The sequence below is a fragment of the Elephas maximus genome, chromosome 11, assembly GCF_024166365.1.
Source record: "Elephas maximus indicus isolate mEleMax1 chromosome 11, mEleMax1 primary haplotype, whole genome shotgun sequence".
Lineage (NCBI taxonomy): Eukaryota > Metazoa > Chordata > Mammalia > Proboscidea > Elephantidae > Elephas > Elephas maximus.
The window spans coordinates 23,414,979-23,435,402 of record NC_064829.1 but is presented as its reverse complement, the minus strand read 5'-3'; the positions used below and the strand labels follow the sequence as shown (position 1 = coordinate 23,435,402).

Genomic DNA, 20,424 nt, shown 5'->3' with positions numbered 1-20,424 from the left:
TATTCGTATTGATAGTCTGCCACAGACTGAGCTTCTTGGGGTGCAGAGGGGGGTTTATAACATGTTAGCCTCTGTTTCTAAACCATGAGTGGAGCTTGGGTTATGTCAGGTACTGAGTAAGTCTTTTCTTGAACTGAATTAGCAGTTATAAACTCATCCTCTGCCTTCCAAAAGGTGGGATTTGGTCGTTAGCTCTGAATTCGACGATGCCACCCCTCCCCTCCTCCCCCGTTTTCTCTCTGTATTCATACCACTTTCCAGCTAAGTATACAAAAGGGAGTATAGTGTTTACTTTCAGGATTTGTTTGAAAGCCTGAAGCGTAATGTAAGAAGAAAAAAAGTGAACTTATTAGTTTTATTTGGATCACTATCTTGCTGTCTTTGGACTTGATATTTGCATATGTTTTGGGCAGCCGAGTGCATGCCAAGTTGATATGTCTTTTATTCAACAGAAGAAAATAGCTGGTGATCATAAAAAGTAACCCTAAATAGAAAGCACAGACATAGCATTTCGTTTATAATAGATTGATATTTTTAATGTTCCTTTTCACTTCAAATTATTAGACATAGTCCAATGTGTATTATGAAGATAGAAACTAAATGGTGTTTTCCGCAATAGAGTTATAAGTTTTATTTTGTGTAATTCTATATTATACCAATGAGTATGTCATTTACTCCTTTGCTCGTGATGTTTCACCCTAAAATTAGAACAGGAAATGATATGACACTCCGAGATACTTGGTTTTGAGATGTTTACTTCACATACTTAAGAAATTCCTTAAAAAGACATAGTAACCACTGACAGTATTTTCTTGTTGCTTAGAGCAAAAATAATAAAAACACCACCACCAACAGTACTTTAAGCATCATGGCATGTATAGTAGTTGGGGAAGAGGAGCAACAGCAGGAAATAAGAAGTCCTTGAGATATTGTATTAGTTTCTTAGGGCTGCCATAAAAATTACCATAAGCTGAATGACTTAACAAAAACAGAAGTTTATTCTCTCACAGTTCTAGAGGCCAACGTCCGAAATTAAGGTGTCAGCAGGGCCATGCTCTCTTTTCTCTCTCTGAAGGCTTTAGGGCTGGGTTCTTCCTTGCCTCTTCCTAACTTGTTGTGGTTGCCAGCAATTCTTGGCGTTGCTTGGTTTGTAGCTACATCGCTCCAGTCTCTGCCTCCATCTTTACTGGCCTTGCTCCTGTGTGTGTGTCTGCGTCTTCATATGGCCTTCTTATAAAGATACCAATCATTGGCTTTCAAACTCACCTTATCTGGTAATACCTCATATTAGCATGGTTACAACTTCAGAGAGCCTGTTTCCAAATAAGGTCACATTCACAGGTACTAGGGATTAGGGCGTGTGTATCTTTTGGGGGCACACAGTTCAACCTACAACAGATAAACCCGTTGACATCAAGTTGATTGCCGCTCATAGAGACCCTATAGGACAGACTAGACCTGCTGCATGGGGTTTCCAAAGAGTGGCTGGTGGATTTGAACTGCTGACTTTGTGGTTAGCAGCTGTAACTCCAATGTGAAGATGTCAAATTTCTGGTTTGGCAGATGTGGAAACTGAAGCACAAGATACTTAAGTGTCTTGACTAGCAAACATAATCATATTTTAGAAGATCTTGTTTTCTTTCTTTTTCAGCATTTGAGAGATTGTATTTTAAGATCTTTGGTTTGAGTTCTTTACGAGATGTGACACAGTTAAGCTTGTCTTTTGACTTTCAAGAAATATAGGGGGAAGCTGGAAAGGAATGTGAGAATCAACTTGGAAGGGTGGGAGAGGTGTGCTGGCCAGCTTCCCTCCAGGCCAGTGGAAAGTCCTTGTCTAGTCAGGGACAGATTTCTCGTCACTTAAGAAGCCTCCATATTAGCTGTGGTCGCTAATGCAAAAGAGGACAGTAGACTTAGGAGAAATATAATAGGAAAGCATTTATCTCTTCATGGAAAAGTCCATATTTTCATGGGTTGGGGGGGGCAGAGTGGTTCAATACTAAGGGAAGAGGGCATTGAGAAAGAATATTTTCTTCCATTTATTATGTCATTCTTCCCACATATATTCAGCTGATGTAGCAGATTCTCTTTTGTGACATTAGATGCATGTTATATAATTTTTATGACTTTAATGTCATTTTGGAGCCCTTGATGGTACAGTGGTAAAGAGCTATGGGTGCTAACCAAAGTCAGCAAGCAGTTTGAATCCACCAACTGCTCCTTGGAAATCCTATGGGCAGGTTCTACACTTTCCTATAGAGTTGCTATGAGTCGGAATGAACTCAATGGCAACAGGTTTTTCTTTTTTTTTTTAATGTCATTTTACAATCACCTGTGGCAAAAATCTAATAGGAATAAAGCCTTTGATGGTTACAAGTCAGCTTTTACTTCTAGCTAAATGTTAAATTTTGAACATTCATGGACAGCGGCCTTTGTTATAAATTTCTGAGATTCATCAGGTAAATTTAACAAGTCATCTGTTAGGTGTATAGGAGCCCTGGTGCCGCAGTTTCAGCACTCAGCTGCTAACCAAAAGATCAGTGGTTTGAACCCACCAGCTGCTGCACAGGAGAAAGATGTGGCAGTCTGCTTCCTTAAAGATTTACTGTGAGGCAGTTCTACTCTGTCCTCCAGTGTCACTGCTATGAGTCAGAATTAACTTGATGACAACAGGTTTGGTCTTTCGGTTTCATTAGGTGTGTAAGATAGGATTGTGTTTTGAGTTTTAGCATTTCTCTATTTTTTTTATTGCAGTTCTCTTTAGCCTGTCACTGAGCATCCTAGTTTTCTTTCCTAGGGAAGATAATTGTACCGAGTGATTGAATTTTCCCTTTCTCTTCTTGCAGAACAATCAACCATGACGACTGAATCCGGTTCAGACTCAGAGTCCAAGCAGGACCAAGAGGCAGAGCCCCAGGAGGCCGCGGGTCCACAGGGGCGTGCTGGGGCACAGCCACCCGGGCCGAGCCCGGAGCCTGCAGCGGAGCAGCAGGAAGCCGTGGAGCAGTTCGTGGCTGCTGCTGCGCACAGCACCCCCGTGAGAAAGGAGGTGAGCTCTGCAGACAGAGGGATGGGCATCCCTGGCCACCCTGGTCCCCGCCGCGTCTGCCAAGTCCTTGTAGTCAATCCGAAAAGCAACTAAAGGGTGTTTACTGAGCTTCTTCTGTGTCTGGTTTAACCTTGGTATCTTATCACTGGGGGGAACTGTGAGAGGGCAGCTGGGCCCTGGCAGAGGGAAATTTATGCTCTCAGTGAATGACATTCCACAAGCTTCCTTGGCAACACTTCCATTTAATTAAAAGGCTTCAACTCACACTGGTATCTAGACTGGAGATGATCGGTTATATCTGGGTTTGGAAAAATGGAAATATTCACCAATTTTTTTCTTAGACTGTAAATGTCCTGACATGGTTTCAGATATGTTCTTTTGTTCTTTAAAGTAAATTAGGTAATAGTAGTGTTATCTGGTACATAGTTAAGTGGCTTCCAAAGAAAGAAAGCTTTTTCTGTTAATTGTTTCTATCTCCTAAATAAAGGTATAAGTTATTGAATTGCTTCCTCTGTTCTTTGTCAGTACTTCATTGATATAAATTGTATAGGATGGACACCTTGTTTCTTTTACAGTGACCTGGAATTCCTATCCTTGACAAACATCCATTTCTTTCAGGTATCCCAGTCGGTACCACCACCTCTAGCACACACACCCAGGTATATCCCAGATAAAGGCCAAACTGAATGCACAGACCTCTGGCTGTTCTAAAGACCTCTTCTACTATCTAGCCAAACTTTAGTCATGTGTGTATTTCAAGCCAAGGAGTTTAGAGCTATTTTGATTTCTCCCAGGGGTCACCCTGGCCATCCACTTTTAGTGGGTGCTCTATTAGGCTTCTTTCCCTCTCCTACATATGTGTGTATTTTTCAACTCTATTCTCTATACGTATTTAAATTGTCATGCACAATAGAAATAATTCTTTTAAAAGTTTACATACTGTCTTTGTGTTGCTGTAACAGAAATACCATTCTAGCACATATTTTGGGGGGACACAGTTCTATTTATAACACATGCAAAAAATTAAGTATGGTTTATGCCTGTGCCGTGAATAAATCCACGTTTAAATTTCTTTTAAAACTTCAAACTTAGAATCAACCTGTTTTAAAGTATCCACTTTAATGTAGTAAAGAAATCTGGAGTCCCTTCTAGTCATTGGCCTTTTATAGGTTGGAAGTTTATGAGTCAAGTTAGAAATTCTAGAGGATGAAATCAGCATGTTACTGAAATTGTTTTGATGAGAGGTGGTTATAGTGGGTTTTTTTTTTTTTTAATTTTCAAAAATGTGAAATTACTGCTGAGTGTTTGGCTTTCCTCCATTCTTTCCTCTGAAATGAAATAACATGAACATGGGGGATAATTATAGAGAAAGATGAGTATTTATATCCAGATGCTTCCTTTATCTTCTATAGTCAGATGTTTGAAATAAAGAAGAGAAATAACGCTCCTCTAGTTGAAGACCAAATGACCAGATGGAAAGTCAGGAGACCTAAGTTGGTCTTCCCTCTGGTTATAGTTAATTTCCAGCCCTCTGGACCTCAGCTTCCTCATCTACAAAATGAATTGTTCAAGAAAGAAAATTTTCCAAGATTCTTCCACCCTAAAATTTTTTGATTCACACAGGAAGCCAGTTATGTTGGAGGTAAAATTATGTTCTGTTATATAGTAAGGTCAGTGAGTCAGAGGTGACCTAAGGGCAACTAGCAACAGCAATGATCAAAACCTAGGCTTTGGCTGGACTTGAGTTCCAGTTTACTAGTTTTTTGACCTTAAGAAAGTTTCTGTACTTTCATCATCTGCAAATAATGGTAATGATACGTATCTCACAGAGCTGTTCTGAGGACTAACTGAAATAGTAGATTTGCTTTCTTAATTATGATGCATTGTGTGGCTACATTTGACATTTCCCTGAAGTACTTGGTCTGCTCTTCTAGAGTTGTTTAAGTTGTTTAAAAACTGTGTGTAAGAGCCTCAGTGGTCTATTCATGTGTCAGGTGTTCCCAGAAAGAAGACCTGCCATTTGAGTAATGGTGGTTTAAGATGTTTATGGAATTAACATTTAAGTATCCCAGAAAGTTTATTCTTGTATAGATCCTTTTACTTTTAGCATAGGAAAAATGGAATTCATCTTCTTTAATATATATAAAAAAAATTGATAACAGGTAAAATTTAAATGAAAATGTGGCTTTTTGTGACCTTTCCTGTGATGAGATGAAAATTTAAATTCAGTCTGTAAAAGTCTCATAAATTATAAAGCACTTAACAGTTATAAAGTCCAAGTTTACCGAACTTCTCCTTAAACTACCTCAAGGCGAAAATTAATGGTGTTATGACTTTTTTGTACTTACTACTTTAATGGAGCCAGAATGCTCCTCAGAAACAAGGATGATGAGACTTTGTCTCACCTACTTTGGACAAGGTATCAGGAAAGAGCAGTCCTTGGAGAAGGACATCATGCTTGGTAAAGTAGAGGGGCAGTGAAAGAGAGGACGACTCTCAATGAGGTGGATTGACACAGTGGCTGCAACAGTGGGCTCAAACATAGCAATGATTATGAGGATGGCACAGGACTGGGCAGTGTTTCATTCTGTTGTATGTAGGGTCACTGTGAGTCAAAATTGACTCGACAGTACCTAACAACGACAACATTTTAATAGGTATGGAAAGACTTAGGGTCAGAAAACCTTGGACGAAGCTGCTAGAGCAGACTTTCTTTTGTTTGTTCGTGTATTTTAGCCGAGGCTTGCCTTCTCGGTGACTTTGGCCTTTGAATTTGGTTATTGCATTTTTTCGTAGTTTCCTCTTACAAGCTCAGCAAATTGGTCTGTTTTTATTCTTAGGAACTTTTCAGAACTTTGCCTTGAATTCCTGGGCAAAGCAATGGAGGAATGGACTATATTAGTAATCTTCTGGATGGCAAACAAGATAGAAAATGTGTTTGTAAAAGCAGAAATCTATACCTGAAATCTAAAATAAATACACCAAAAAATAACTTTGAGATTCTATTAGAGTGTTGTAAAATTGCAGAGGCTAACTTAAAAAAATAAAAATAAAAAAATGGAAATGATAATCTGTTCATACTGAGTCTTCACTCTGAAGCCCAGGTATTTTTAGCTACCAGACTGGTATGTATCCATAAGAGAGGAAATTTCATGCTTTCTCAAGGGGCCCAAACTGGATTTTGGTGCCTGTCTTTCTTTGGAGTGTTTGTCAGTGCATATTTCAGACCAGTGGAGAGGTAGTTTGGTGTATGGATTGCATTTGTGACTGCTCGCGTTGGTGGTCATTCAGTACACAGGAGACAGGTGTACTGAGAGCAGGTGAAAAGCAGTGCCCTGGGCTGATCAAGGGGGTATATTGGTACATGGGACGTCCTGTGCAGTTTTGAGTCTATCCAGTACTAATGCATTTTGATTTGAAAGCAGATTAAAGTGTTTGGACTGATTTAGGGGATCACTTTGTGATGAATTTCAGTGCCGCTGACTTCATGGAATTAACTTAGTGCAAAATCAAATATTTTAACTGTTATAAAATTACTGAGAAGGTTTTTGAAGCTCTCTAGGCCTTAATGTTTGTAAGATACCATGTGTGTATATGGAGTGATTATAACAAGTCATATAATATAGGAGGATCAATGAATTAAGAAAATAGAGTACATTAGATAAAACCTACATGATTTATTTTAGACACCTCTGCTTCTGTAAAGATTACCTACCCACCCCCTGCCATCAAGTCAATTCCAACTCATAGCGACCCTATAGGACAGAGTAGAACTGCCCCATAGAGTTTCCAAGGAGCACCTGGTGGAGTCGAACTGCCGACATTTTGGTTAGCAGCTGTAGCACTTAACCACTATGGCACCAGGGTTTCCCTGTAAAGATTACAGCCTTGGAAACCCTATGGAGCAGTTCTACTCTGTCCTATGAGGTCTCTATGAGTCAGAGTCAACGCGACTGCAGTGGGTATACTATCCAATGCCTCTTTAAAAAGTCAAGAGTCAATTTGTATCTTTCTTGGCTTATTGAAATCTTGATGGCATTTGTTAATGCAGCCCTTGTAGGTTATATTCATGAGTCAATTAGAACAGTGCTCCTTGGAAACTCTATGGGGCAGTTCCACTCTGTGCTATTAAAAAAAAAAAAACAACAACAACAAACTCATTGCCATCAAGTCGATTCCACCTCATAGCGACCCTATGGGACAGAGTAGAACTGCCCCATAGGGTTTCCAAGGAGTGGCTGATGGATTCAAACTGCCGACCTTTTGGTTAGCAGCTGAGTTCTTAACCACTGCACCACCAGGGCTCTTCTGTGTTCTGTAGGGTCACTATAAGTTGGAATCTACTCAACGGCAGTGGGTTTGGTTATTGGTACATTTAAATGGCAAAAATTACTTATTTGAATCTACTAGCCTTATGGATATCTATGTATGCATTTCCATTCCTTGTGCCTTAATTCAGACATCTCTTATTCTCCAGGAAATAAGAAAGCCTCTTTCTAACATGTTCTACTATTGCCCAAGCAATGCAGCATTTATCTTCTGTCTTGCAATGAAAACTCTTTCTTGTTTGCTCTTCACAGGTCACTGACAAGGAACGGGATTTTGCCGTTGAAGCTGCAAAACAGCTGGAGTATCAGCAGCTTGAAGACGATAAACTGTCTCAGAAATCATCTAGCAGCAAACTCTCTCGTTCTCCACTGAAGATTGTCAAAAAGCCTAGAAGCATGCAGTGCAAAGTGATAGTTCTGGACGGGTCAGAATATACCTGTGATGTGGAGGTGAGTGTATTTTTAAAACTTTTTTGCCCTAGATTGAGAGCAGGGGTTGTTATAAAACATACAAGATGTCCCTTTTAGTTTTCTAAAACTCTGGAAAGTTACTCAGATCCAGTCTCTAAAGACAAAATTATTTCCAGAATTTATAAATTTATGATGGGAGGTCAATTTACTAATAATATTTATTATTTCCCAAGATGTTAAAATCAAATGTATAATGCACAAAATGTACAATCAAATGCTTTAAAAAAAAATAAAGGAAATCTCCATGGTAGGAGAAAAATGTTTGATACTTTAAAAACCAAGTTTTCTTTAATATCCTGGCTATGACCTATTTTTTAAATGAATCTCACCTTTTCTGTTTGAATACTCTATGGCCAAATCCATTGTTTCTTGGAAGACTTATAAATGCCAATAGACAGGAGAAACGGAACATGACTGTCCCTTTCTCACCTGGAGAATGAGTGGTTTTTTAAGTGCACATCATGGCAGATGTTGCAGCTTTGGTGTAAAAGAGTATGCTGCTTCTTGTTGTTTTTGTAAAGAAAATGAAAGTTCCTCTCCGAGAAGAGGCAGTTGAATGGCTTTTGTCAGACATGGTTCCAGCAAAGCCCAGTTATCAGTGAGCACACGTGTCGATGGTTGCAGACAGGGTGAGGTGATGTCTGAGTTGTCTGAGTATCACAAGAATGCGCGCAGGGCACGAACCCAAGCCCTAGGAGCAGGTCTGTGAACTACCACAGCATCTTCTCTCCATGGCTTAGAAGGAGCAGCTTGCTTTTTTAGCAAGGTGATTTGATCCCAAGTGTAAGATTTTCCGTTCTAGGAGTTCGTTCTGCCTTCCTTCAGCCTCTGCCCTTCATCATGCAGGGACGTTAGCTCATCACACCCAGCCAGCCCCTTTTGTCACACTCCCGCATAGTTTGTCTCTGAGGCTGGATTGGATCCTGGTCCTGTCTTGGCCCCATAAGTATGGGCAGCGTCTGTGTGTGCTGCCGCTCATCTTTATCCTTCTTTCCTCAGGAGGCAGCCGGCACCGGGCCCATCTCATTTCCCACATTCCACATTCATTCATTTATCTCCTCTTCCGCATCTTACAGCCACGTTGTTCCTCTTAACATTTTGCATAAAAGCACCAGATGCGTCTCTTGGAACAGAGAATTCAAATGCATTTCATGTTGAAAATGCCATTTGTGGTGGAGTTGTGGGCGGGTTAGTAAATTATTACAGATTGTAAGAAATGCGAAATTACTAGTTTTTTAAAATAAATTCCTAGATCAAAAGTTCTTTAATCTATCATATACGAATTTATAAAAAATTTTAGTCATCCTTTAACTTAATAGGAGACCCTGGTAGTGTAGTAGTTAAGAGCTACAGCTGCTAACCAAAAGGTTGGCAGTTCAAATCCAACAGCCGCGCCTTGGAAACCCTGTGGGGCAATTCTGCTCTGTCCTGTAGGGTCACTATGAGTCAGATTCAACTCAATGGCAGCAAGTTTTTGGTTTTTTGGTTAACTTAATAAGCCCAGACAAATGTTGATGGGCTGCTGCAGGGGTAAAACACGTCTCGAGGACCCTATCTAAGGTTGTACTTAAACAGATCTATTTCTTGCATTTTACTTGCTCTCATTTTGGCTAATTTCTTAGTTCAAAACGTTCATTTATTGATATAGGTGTTTATTTTGGACATGGGGAGATCCAATAATGTCCTCTTACGTGGGTCTTACTGTGAAGCTTAAAGAACTTTTTATAACCTTGAAAGAGATTTTGTTTTTCCAGTGTGGATCCACTTTCTGGAAAATTTAGCGTAAGTCAAGAGAAGCTTGCCTTTTTTCTTCACTTTGAGGAGGGTCTTTGTATTAATTGTGCTCATGTGATAGAATAAATAGGGGTACCTGATATGTTCCTGGGTGGCGCAAATGGTTTGCACTCAACTGAAGTTGGCGGTTCGAACCCACCCAGCAGTGCCACAGAAGAAAAGGCCTGGAGAACTGCTTCCATTAAGATTACAGCCAAGAACATCCCATGTAGCAGTTCTGCTGTGTAACACACGGAGCCGCCATGAGTTGGAATCTACTCAGCGGCACCTAACAACAGCAAACTGACAACCATCTAGTCATGGCTACCAGAGTTTTCTGAAGAAGAGTCTAGAAGAAGGTTTACAGTGTTTGATGTTGGGAGAATAAATGCCGCTGGGATGGCTGTGGTGCATGTACTGCTGATCATATTTGCCAAACTTAATTTATATTTTGTGCTTCTAGTTCATTATAGGTAATCACTGTGTTTTGGGGATACAGAATTTTTTTTTGTAATTGACTTTGGATGCAATTCAATTACTTTTAATGTCGCTGTGAACATTTTAAATGGCATGGCAATATTGGTCAGTTGTTTTCCTTTATAATTCACTTTAGAAATTTGACAGATTTCTGGACTATAAAGCCTTTACTAGCAGAATATTTTAGTTTTACAACAACAGGCATTGGAAGAAGAAAAAATGTTCACTGAGATCTTTGTGGAGGAAATGGAGGAGAAGGTCGGGCATGTGAAGTTAAATGGATTCATTGTAACTGACTGAATAAGAAAACGGGTTATGAATCAGTGAGGTGATTCTCCAGGTGGCAGTGGCATGCTAGTTGAAAAAGCATATTCAAAACGCCTCTTGTTTTTGTGATACAACCTATAGGAAGTAAAGCTTGGCTAGCAAAGTACACCTGGGGTGTAGTAGGTAAACAGAGACTGAAAAACATTGCCCCAGGAAGATGGGGCAATGTTTTTGCTCTCCTCTAAACTGTTTTATCAAATACTTGAATGAAGGAACAAAAAGCAGCTCGATGATATATTTTTAGTAATACACAGCTGTAAAAGATACCGATGCCCCGGGCCTCGAATCCCTAGGTAGCGTAAATGGTTGGAGCGCAACTGCTAAGCTAAAGGTTGGTGGTTTGAGTCCACCCAGCAGTGTCGTGGTAGAACGGCCTGGCAAGTCAGCTTCTGTTAAGATTATAGCCAAGAAAACCCTATGGATTACAGTTCTACTCTGTAACACATGGGGTCACCGTGCATAGGAATTGACTCGATGGTGATGGTTTTAATGCCCCAGGTGTCAGAATCCAGGTTCATTATGGGGTAGGTAGTGTGGAACACTGAGCCAAAGTGAGCAAAATAACATTTAACGGGAATGGATGCAAAACTTCTTTCTGTTTTTAAGGATCAAGTGCAAAACAAAAATGTGTTTGGGTAAGGGCTGGTCATGCTTAATAACAGTTTGGGTAAAATTCATCTTTGAGTTTAAGTTGATTACAAACTCTACATGAACCAACAGTGTAGCGTAGCTGTCAGAAACGTTCACATAATCACAGGCTGCTTCTGGGTAAGTATAGTGCTCCGTTCCCAGCAGGTGGTGAGTAGTCCCTGTCGCCAGGCTGCAGAGAGCACGTCTACTGGGCTGTGTCCCGCAGAGACGTGCGCGCACTCCACAGTCACCAGACGGGGGTTTGGAAACTGGCTGGTCCACTTGTAACTGTGTGATTTACAGGAATTCCCTTCAATTTTATGAACCTCAGCTTCCTCAACAGTGGAATGGGCATGGAAATACTTGCCTCAAAAAGGCTTTATTGAAAAGACTGAAGCAGATAAATTTATTTAAATACTTCCTGTGATGTAGCAGATTCTTGATAAATAAAACCAGAAAACCAAACCTGTGGCCGTCTAGTCGATTCCAACTCATAGCGGCCCTATAGGACAGAATGGAACTGCCCCACAGAGTTTCCAAGGAGCACCTGGTGGATTCAAACTGCCAACCTTTTGGTTAAAAGTTATAGCACTTAACCACTACACCACCAGGGCTTCCTCTTGATAAAAAAAAAAAAAATACTAGCTGTTTAATAATTACGGGAACAATAATAACAGTGAACTCTGACTTGAGCATGCGTCGCAGGGAATTACAGGACGCTGACTGATCTAGAAACCATCCCACAAGGAATGGTGAATGAAATAGAATGTGTTTCATATGGAAAAAAATAAGATTTGGAGGGGACAGTATAACTATTTTCAGTTACTGGAAAAGGTTGTCACAACATTTCTTTTTTTAACATATAGAAAGAAAAATGAAGGAAGAAGTTACATGAAGTTGGATTTTAAATAAACAGAGCAATAATGTTTTTAAGTTATTGCTACTGACATGATGATGTATGCTTCCTGCCATTAGCAGACCCTGTAGGTGCCCTTATGGAAACCAACAATTCACCTGGTGGCATCTCAGACCAGGTGACTTCTAATGCCTCTTCCCACTCTAAGACCCATGGAGAAGAGAAACAAACAAAATTCAGCATTGTAAAGGCAGAATTGCTTCCTCAACCCCTGCCCCCAGGACATGCAATTGTGGGTGAATTCAGGAGAGTACGGGAGGCAATAGCATGTGTAACTTTAATAAGGCACCAAAGGAGGCGCTTCATTTTTAATGGAGTGTGCCCAGGATAGTGTTTTTTCCCATGGCTTAACTCATGTCTTCATTACGTCATCTTCAAAATCAACACGGTTCAACCCTGGCACCACTTTATCACTGGAATTTATCATTAGCAATAAAGGACTTCCTGCCAGAAAACAGACACCTCTGAGTAGCGTAGCACAGCTCTCTTCTCCTGAAGCCACCAAGCAGCCTTTGCCTCATCCCGGCAGTGCTGCAGTGGGGAAACGCAGCACCTGAGTAAAACCATATAAGACACTGTTGCTCTCTGAGAGCAGTGACCGGACAGATAGTAGGCCCTCACCGCACACCCATGTTTTGATGTTAGTTTTTTTTCAATTGTGCTGGCTTTTTCAAGTTTCCTTGTAACAGCAGGCGTAGATGATTTTAGCATCTGATGCTTTTCCTCTTAAGAGACCTTTTTCCTCAGTAATTTGTTCACACACTTGATTATCTAAAATAAAAGTAACTAGTTTACAGGCGACTTGGTAAATATGTTTGGGAAATGTTTACATACTACCCAATTTTCATTTATGGCAACAAAAATTACCCAAGCTGTCATTCCCTTCATCTGTTTTTATTTTACTATCAAGGAACACAAGCAGCTTCCTATAGCCAGTTTGTTATTGTTGTTGCTGTTTATTAAACAAATTTTAAAGGAGAAACAAAAATACCAGGCATATGAAGAGGAGGAAATAGAGTGGACTTATCACATTGATTTTAGTACCATCACTCCGTGCTTAGTCTGACCAGTTAGTGCACATTTCCCCTGATGGCCATCCAGTTAGAATTGTCTGTTTTTTCTTGTGTGAACATTATTTCTAATCTAGTCTGATTTGGCTTTAGGAAAATAATTCAGACTTGACCTGAAATTTAAGTCCATATTTTATACTATAGTGAAACCTGCGAGAGCCAGAACTTGACAGGACTGCTTTGTTTTTCTGGGTCTCACAAGTTTTCCACCTCTGACAGGGTACAGTCTTACCACTTTTCTATTACTTGTTTTCATGAAAAATGTTTGAATTTTCCTATTCTGATAGGTCCCGCCTTACACAGGTTCTGGCTTTCGCAGGTTTTACCGTATTAGCTTTCTGCTGTGTGTAAAATTTTGTAAGCCATCTTATGATGCAGTTGGTTTATGTTTTCTACTAAACCAAAACAAGAAACCAAACCCATTGCTGTTGAGCCAACTCCAACTAATAGCGAACCATTGGACAGAGTAGAACTGCCCCACAGAGTTTCCAAGGAGCGCCTGGTGATTCAAACTGCTGACATTTTGGTTAGCAGCCGTAGCTCTTAACCACCACGCCACCAGGGTTTCCATGTTTTCCACTAGAAACCCTAATAGTGGAGTTGTTAGAGCATGACCGGAGAAGTGAGGGTAACACCTTATCTTGCAGGTGTTACTCAAAAGGGTCCAGCCATGTTTCTCTCCCCGTGTGAAAGCTCAGTTTACTTATTGACATTGGTTGCCATCAGTCAGCTCTGACTCACAGTGACCCCATGTACAACTGAACAAAATGCTGCCTGGTCCCATGTCATCCTCATGAGCCGGCATACTTGAGTCTGTTGATGCCATCCATGATAGGGGGCTCATCTTCTAGCACTATATTAGACAGTATTCTGTTGTGATCCACAGAGTTTTTATTGGCTATTTTTCAGAAGTAGATCGCTAGGCCTTCCTTTCTAGTCTGTCTTAGTCTGGAAGCTCCACTGAAACCTGTCCATCATGGGTTACCATGATGATATTTGAAATACCGATGGCATTGCTTCCTACATCGTAGCACCATGCAAGCCCCCACAATACAACAAACTGACAGACAGATGGTGGTTGACTGGTGCAAATCAAATAGAGGTACTTAAGTGTAGCACTAAAACCATTAAACCCTGGCCCCAGGTAAGGACTGTCCAGAGGCCCGCTGGTTAACTGAGGGCTACCTGACCAAGGACCACACAGATTCCTCCAAGACGTGCCCAACAGGGGTCCCTGTCTTCTGTACTAAACCAGACCTGGAGTAAACACAAACTATAGAGTTGATATGGAGATGCATTTGCTGAGACCATCCAGCAATACTTCCGAGGAACCAGAGAGGATAAGGAAATACTATGGAACTATGTCGTCAGTGCGCTTTTGTCACATTCTGACTCCTGCTGAGGAATGGACCATTCAACAACATTGTCACATGCTCTCTTTTGTCAGTGATTCAGTTACCTGTCCAAAACACACTCCTCTTTTGTGTACTTCACTTAATGGGATTTGGTTGGAGAACCAAATTGAGTACCTGAATTTTCCAACTTCTACAATGACGTGATTAAAATACTCACCAATTCCTTTGTAAGTTCTTGACAAGACATGACCCAGAAGGATGATTAGAGCAACTGTTGCCTTTCTTGGATTATAAGAAATTATAAATAATTGTAAAAAATAAGCACTTTTTTAAGCCAGTATAAATATTGCTTATTAAGCAAATATTTGAGGCCTTCGATGTGTGAATCTCAGAGGATTTGATCCTGTGTAACTATAAATTTCTTTTCCATCTGTGACATGGCACTCTTTCAGTGGTCTGTGTGCAATAAAATAATGTGCCACATCAGACCTTCCATCACGTGATATAGTGAATAAGCAGCCAAGCAGAGCAGCTTTCTGCTTCAAGGAGGATGCCCCCAGGGACTCTGAAGGATGAGAAAAAAAGAGGCCATTAATTATCTTTGTTTTCTTGTGTAATGACTCTTTGGAGCAACCGTACATACAAGGACTATTAACATGGCACTTTGTCATTTGCCAATGTGATGTTGTCATTGGTAGCTACTGTCGAGTCTGCCCCCACTCATGAAGACCCCAAGCACCACGAGATAAAGTTCTGTCAAATCCTTTGCCATCCACATGATCAGTTGCAGGTAGGACTGTTGTAATCCGTAGGGTTTTCACTGGCTGACTTTTAGAAGCTGATTGTCAGAACTTTCTTCATGGTGTGTCTTAGTTTAGAAGCTCTGCCGAAACTTGTTCAGCATCACAGCGCACACAAACCTTCAGTGGCAGATGGTGGTGGCCGCGCTTGCTGTGCGTTGGCCAGGGAGCAGAATCAGGGGCTCCCTCTTGGTAGGCAAGAATTCTGCCTCTGAGCCAACACTGCCCCCATTTACTGACATAATTAGCCTTAAATATTCTTCCCAAGGTATTGAGATTTGTCCTCGTTAAGGTTTGATTAAGAAACCCAAACCTTTTTACTAAAATTGTTAAATCTATTCACCTAGTTTTCATTTTCAAACCTTAGTATATACAAACCAAAAGTACCAAACCCGTTACCCTAGAGTTGATTCTGACTCATAGCGACCCTGTAGGACAGAGTAGAACTGCCCCATAGGGTTTCCAAGGAGCACCTGGTAGATTCAAACTACCGACCTTTTTGGTTAACAGCCATAACTCTTAACCACTACGCCACCAGGGTTTCCTTAGTATATATGGTGGCTTACTAACACTCTTAACAATATTAAGGTTAAAAATATGAGCATATATGTCCAGAAATAAATACAGTAGAACCCTCTGGTGTACAACTGCACGATGGGTTGTGCTTTGGAAATTGAATGAGTTTGGGGACCTGAGTGCTGTGTGCACTCGGTGCTGGGTGCTCTATAAAAGGTGAAAATCACTGGGAAATTCCTTTTGTGTTTCCCCCTAGCTGTCACGTTGTGGTGAGGCCAAATAGGGAATTGTTTTCCAATGCTAATATTCTAAAATTGTGATGTTGAAACACTAGGTTTGGTTTCTCGCAGTACTCTTCACATACCTTTGTGTTTTAGGGCCACTTTGTGTCCATGATTTGCTTGAAATGCATGTTTCCAACTCTGACTTTGGGCAGAGGTATTCCTAAGTAAACCACTCTCGACGATGTGTATTGTCTTACCTGTTGCAGAGGACGCTGTCTGATTTATCTCTGTATTTTATACAACACAGTGGTTGATTTTTCACATAGTAGATGTTCATCAGCTATGTGTTTACTAGAGGAGGCAATCTTCCAGGTTTGAAAATAATCCAGGTTTTCTCTAGTTCTCACCGTCTGCAACTAAAATTTCAGGTTGTAATTCAGTGTTTCTGTCTAGTTTACTTGCTTGGAATTATCTTCCTTCAGGACCTCCTCCGACATCCTTTCTGGGACTTTTCCCATGTGCTCAGGAGCAAGCCCTGTGACTCCTCTCTGTTGGTGGCCTTATTGCCACAGACTGAAGGAGATCACAGCTCAGCTACTTGTGAATGCCAGTGGCCCCCTGCTGGGCTCACGGGGAGGGCACTGCTCCTCTTGGCTGCTGCTTCAGAAATGGAGTGGGCTTTCCCTGATTTGCATGGCATACCTGAGATTAGGCTTTACTAGAGGTTTGAGGAAAGGCTGTATACAGAAAGCATGCCTGCTGCTCCAAGTCCCAAACACACAGTCTTCTCAGTGTCTCCCTGCCTGCTGCGTGTTCTGCTGCACATGGAAGCTGAGCTCACATGCCTCAGTCCAGGCCCTGCTCAGTCCTCGCCCCAGTGAGAAAAGGATGCTCTTGCCCCCCTTCCTCGGGGCTTCTCATTTCCTTCCTCAGGGAACACTTCTTCCCAGCATGCTGACATCATCCAGACCCTGTGTGAAGACATGCCCTCCCATGCATACAGCTTCAGTCTAGTGATGATCCCAGGAGGGAGTGTCTGCTGCCAAGGAGCTGCTCCAGGCTTCTAGAAGGAGGTGCAGTGTGCAGCTCTTCAGACCCTCAGGGTGTAGTCTCTACCAGTCACCTTGTTAAAAGCTTTGTGTTTTCTAAGATTAATGCATCAGCTTGTGCATAGGAGGTACTGCAATATTATTAACAAGGGAGTGAATCATTTGAGTTTTAGTTATTTGTCTTAATGCATATTCTTTTTTCATATTTACCAGTTTTTAATCTGTAGAGCTAGTATGTTATCATGTTGTGTGGTAAAAGATACCAAAGAGCTTTACTAATTTTGTGGGGGCTTTAATATAAAGTGAGGCCCTGAGTGGTACAAATGGTTAACATACTTGCTGCTAAACAAATGATTGTAGGGTAGAGTCCACCCAGGGGTACCTCGGAGGAAAGGCCTGGCAGCCTACTTCTGAAAAATCAGCCATTGTCAACCCTGTGGACACAGTCTACTCTGACACACATGGGGTCACCATGAGTTAGAATTCACTCAATAGCAACTGGTTTTTTTAAGGAGCTGAAGGGCTCAGGGTAGGAGCAGATCCTATTTAAGAAGGACAGGTACAGTCCAATAGGAAGAATGTCACTTTTTCAAGATTTCTGAAACCAACCTGAATTCTAAGAAATTGTCTTTAAATCTCTGGACCTGGTTATACTGTCATAAAATAAGCTACTATTTGGAAAAATAGAGTTTGGGAGCAATGCTTTTCATTTTGAATAAGAGAAGAAAATATTTGGGGAGATATATAATATAGAACCTCTTCAAAGTGACATGTGGAACAAGGTTCAAAGCTTGACCCAGCTCTACGCCTTTGTATAGAATGACTTTAAGAAGACTCTTTAGTCATCAGTAGCCCAACTCAAAACAGGCTAGTCTAAGCTGAGGGCCCTGACTATCCCTTCCTGAAACAGTTTTCACCATCCAATGACTCTCAGTTTTCCTAATCAATTGCCAGTTTATTTCATAATTACAGCCTTTCCCCATGAAAGACAGGTTGTAATTTTCAAGATTATAGCTCATCTCTCCTTAGCATTTAAGTTGATGCCTTTCTTTTCATGAAAGTTCCCTTGGCCCTTCAGAAAGTTTAGGAAACAGGCTATTGACATCAGCCGCAAGATTAGAAAATCTTTTCGTAGATGGAGAATAACCTGGGAATATTTCTGCATGGGGAATCATCTCTTGAATTTTACATCACTTTTTTGTTAGCTTCAGTTTCAGAGGGGGCTGTCCCTTGGCCTTGTCCCCAAATTCTGAGGCCAGTGCGACCACTGTGAGCACCTGTGACCTCTTTTTGAATATAATGGTGAGATCGGGTAGAATCACAGTGCATTCATTTCCTATGGCTGATGAAACAAAATACCACAAACTGAGGGGCTTTTAAGAACAGAAATTTATGGTCTCACAGTTCTGGAGGCTAGTAGTCCAAATTCAGGGTGTCTACAGGGCTTTGTTCTCACCGAAGGCTCTAGGGAACGATCCCTCCTTGTCTCTCCTAGCTTCTGGGAGCCCAGGTATTCCTTCCTTACAGCTACACGTAACTCCATCAACACCTGGCTGTCTTCCCTCTGCCTGTGTCTCTGTCTCTTCTCCTTTTTTATAGGACATCTCTCTTATGCAATTAGGATCTACCCTACTCTAGTATCACCTCTTTGTTAACTGATAACATCATCAAAGTCTCTGTTCACAGGTACTAGGGGTTAGGACTTGAGCATAAATTTTGGGGAAACATGATTCAGTCCATAGCACACCGGCTCTTAGATTTAGAGGAAGACAAGAACTCCAGTCCAATTTCCCCAAAAATGTGTGTGTGTGTGTGTGTACACTGCAGGCACCCACACACATGTCCAGCAAATTCATTAAAATACTGTAACAAAGGAAACCTTTTGCTGTTACATAGAAGCAGGTTCACAGCATGATATTGAAGGCCTGGCATAGGGATATGGTGAAGTGTTTGCAAGGACTAGCATTCACACGGCTGCTGGCACATGCACGCCTGTTGACTCTGTCTAAAGAGGACGCGCATACGGCGAGGCAGGGATTCGAGTCAGGGTTTAGCTGGCCCACGTCCTTCACTGGCCAGCGCCCGACTGGCATGTGAAAAAAGGCAGCACTTCTTCGCTTTATCACAAAAGGAATTTGGTGCTATTGGTTTGAAAAAAGTTTTTAACTTAAAAGGAGGTATTAAAATATCTTTATGTTTGAATAACTTTTGTGGTGTTACAGGTCCTTATGATCTTGCTCATTTTTATAGCAGAGGAATAAGGGAAAGTCGGTCTTAGGAGTGTCTCAGCCCTATCCTGTTTGCTGTTTAGATAAGGCAATTAAATAACCCAGTGGGAAAGAGAGGAAATTATGACAAAGTCTGGAAAAAGCTCTGCTAAAATGTTACATAGTGAAATGAAATAGCTTCCTTTCCTATATTTTTTGTTAGTAATGCATATGCCATGGCTAATATTTATTGGTGATTAATAAATACAGTGGCTGATTTTGGCTCTTATTTCAAGGCTAATAGTGTATCTGTCTTTGAATGGAAGCTTCATTGGGGCTTTCGGGGCATTCCTGCCCGCATTTTACATTTTTCTTTTACTTATTCCCTCAAGGTTTCCGTATCAGTCAGACATTCTGAGAGCATCTAGGGCAAGTCACTCAAACAGATGATCATTTCAGAATTCTAGATTAATTTAAAATTGGATACAACTTTGACATAATTTTAACTTTCTTAAATAGCTGGGGACTTCTCTAAGAATCCTGCCCTGTCAGTTTTTGTGCTGTGCTGCTTGATATATCTAGGGTTCGTTAAGGACAGAGCGTTGGAAATGTCGAACTCTGATTTGACTCTGAATCCATTCAACCAAAGGTGGAACCAACATTTAGTATTTCAATTAAAAGGATCACCCACTCCCGGACTTTTTAAAATGTCTCCATTAAGCTTATAATGTATAAATATCCTAACAATTGAATACTTTAAATTCTATGGAAGTATCATGAATAAAATCAGATTGAAGTGCTGTTGTACAGTAAAATAAGTTTTCCCAGTCAACTCTTAAAAGAGTTGAATTTTTTTTTATTGTAGTACAAATACATGTAACAAAACATTCGCCATTTCAGCATGTTCTATATGTACAGTTCAGTGACATTAATTACGTTCATCATGTTGTGAAACCATCACCACTGTTCATCTCCGGATTTTTCTATCACCCTTAACAGAACTCGGTGCCCCCTTTACCCCTCCCTCTTGCCAAAGATTTCAACTTTGGCTCTAAGACTATTAAGCTTTGGGACATAGTGTGCCAAAGTACGTTAGCCTGGCTGGCACCTTGGCTTTGGCATTTGTATGTTTTTTATCCCTTGAAATCCTAATTTTCCCTCGTGTAAAGTAGACCTCACAGGGTTGTTTTGAGTAGTAGAGTGAATCTTCAGTGTCTACAGGATGCCAGGGA

At 40.9% G+C, this 20,424-nt stretch overlaps 1 protein-coding gene across 9 annotated transcripts in view; it reads left to right on the top strand.

Moving 5' to 3' along the window:
- EPB41L3 (erythrocyte membrane protein band 4.1 like 3) overlaps positions 1-20,424 on the top strand; it is a 305,002-nt gene that overhangs the window by 189,862 nt on the left and 94,716 nt on the right. For all 9 annotated transcript variants that reach the window (XM_049901814.1, XM_049901811.1, XM_049901815.1 and 6 more), the window contains exons 2-3: positions 2,847-3,049; positions 7,630-7,827. In XM_049901814.1, coding sequence (XP_049757771.1) covers positions 2,858-3,049; positions 7,630-7,827 — 390 coding nt within the window. In that variant the 5' untranslated portion in view covers positions 2,847-2,857. The remainder of the gene's footprint in view (positions 1-2,846; positions 3,050-7,629; positions 7,828-20,424) is intronic.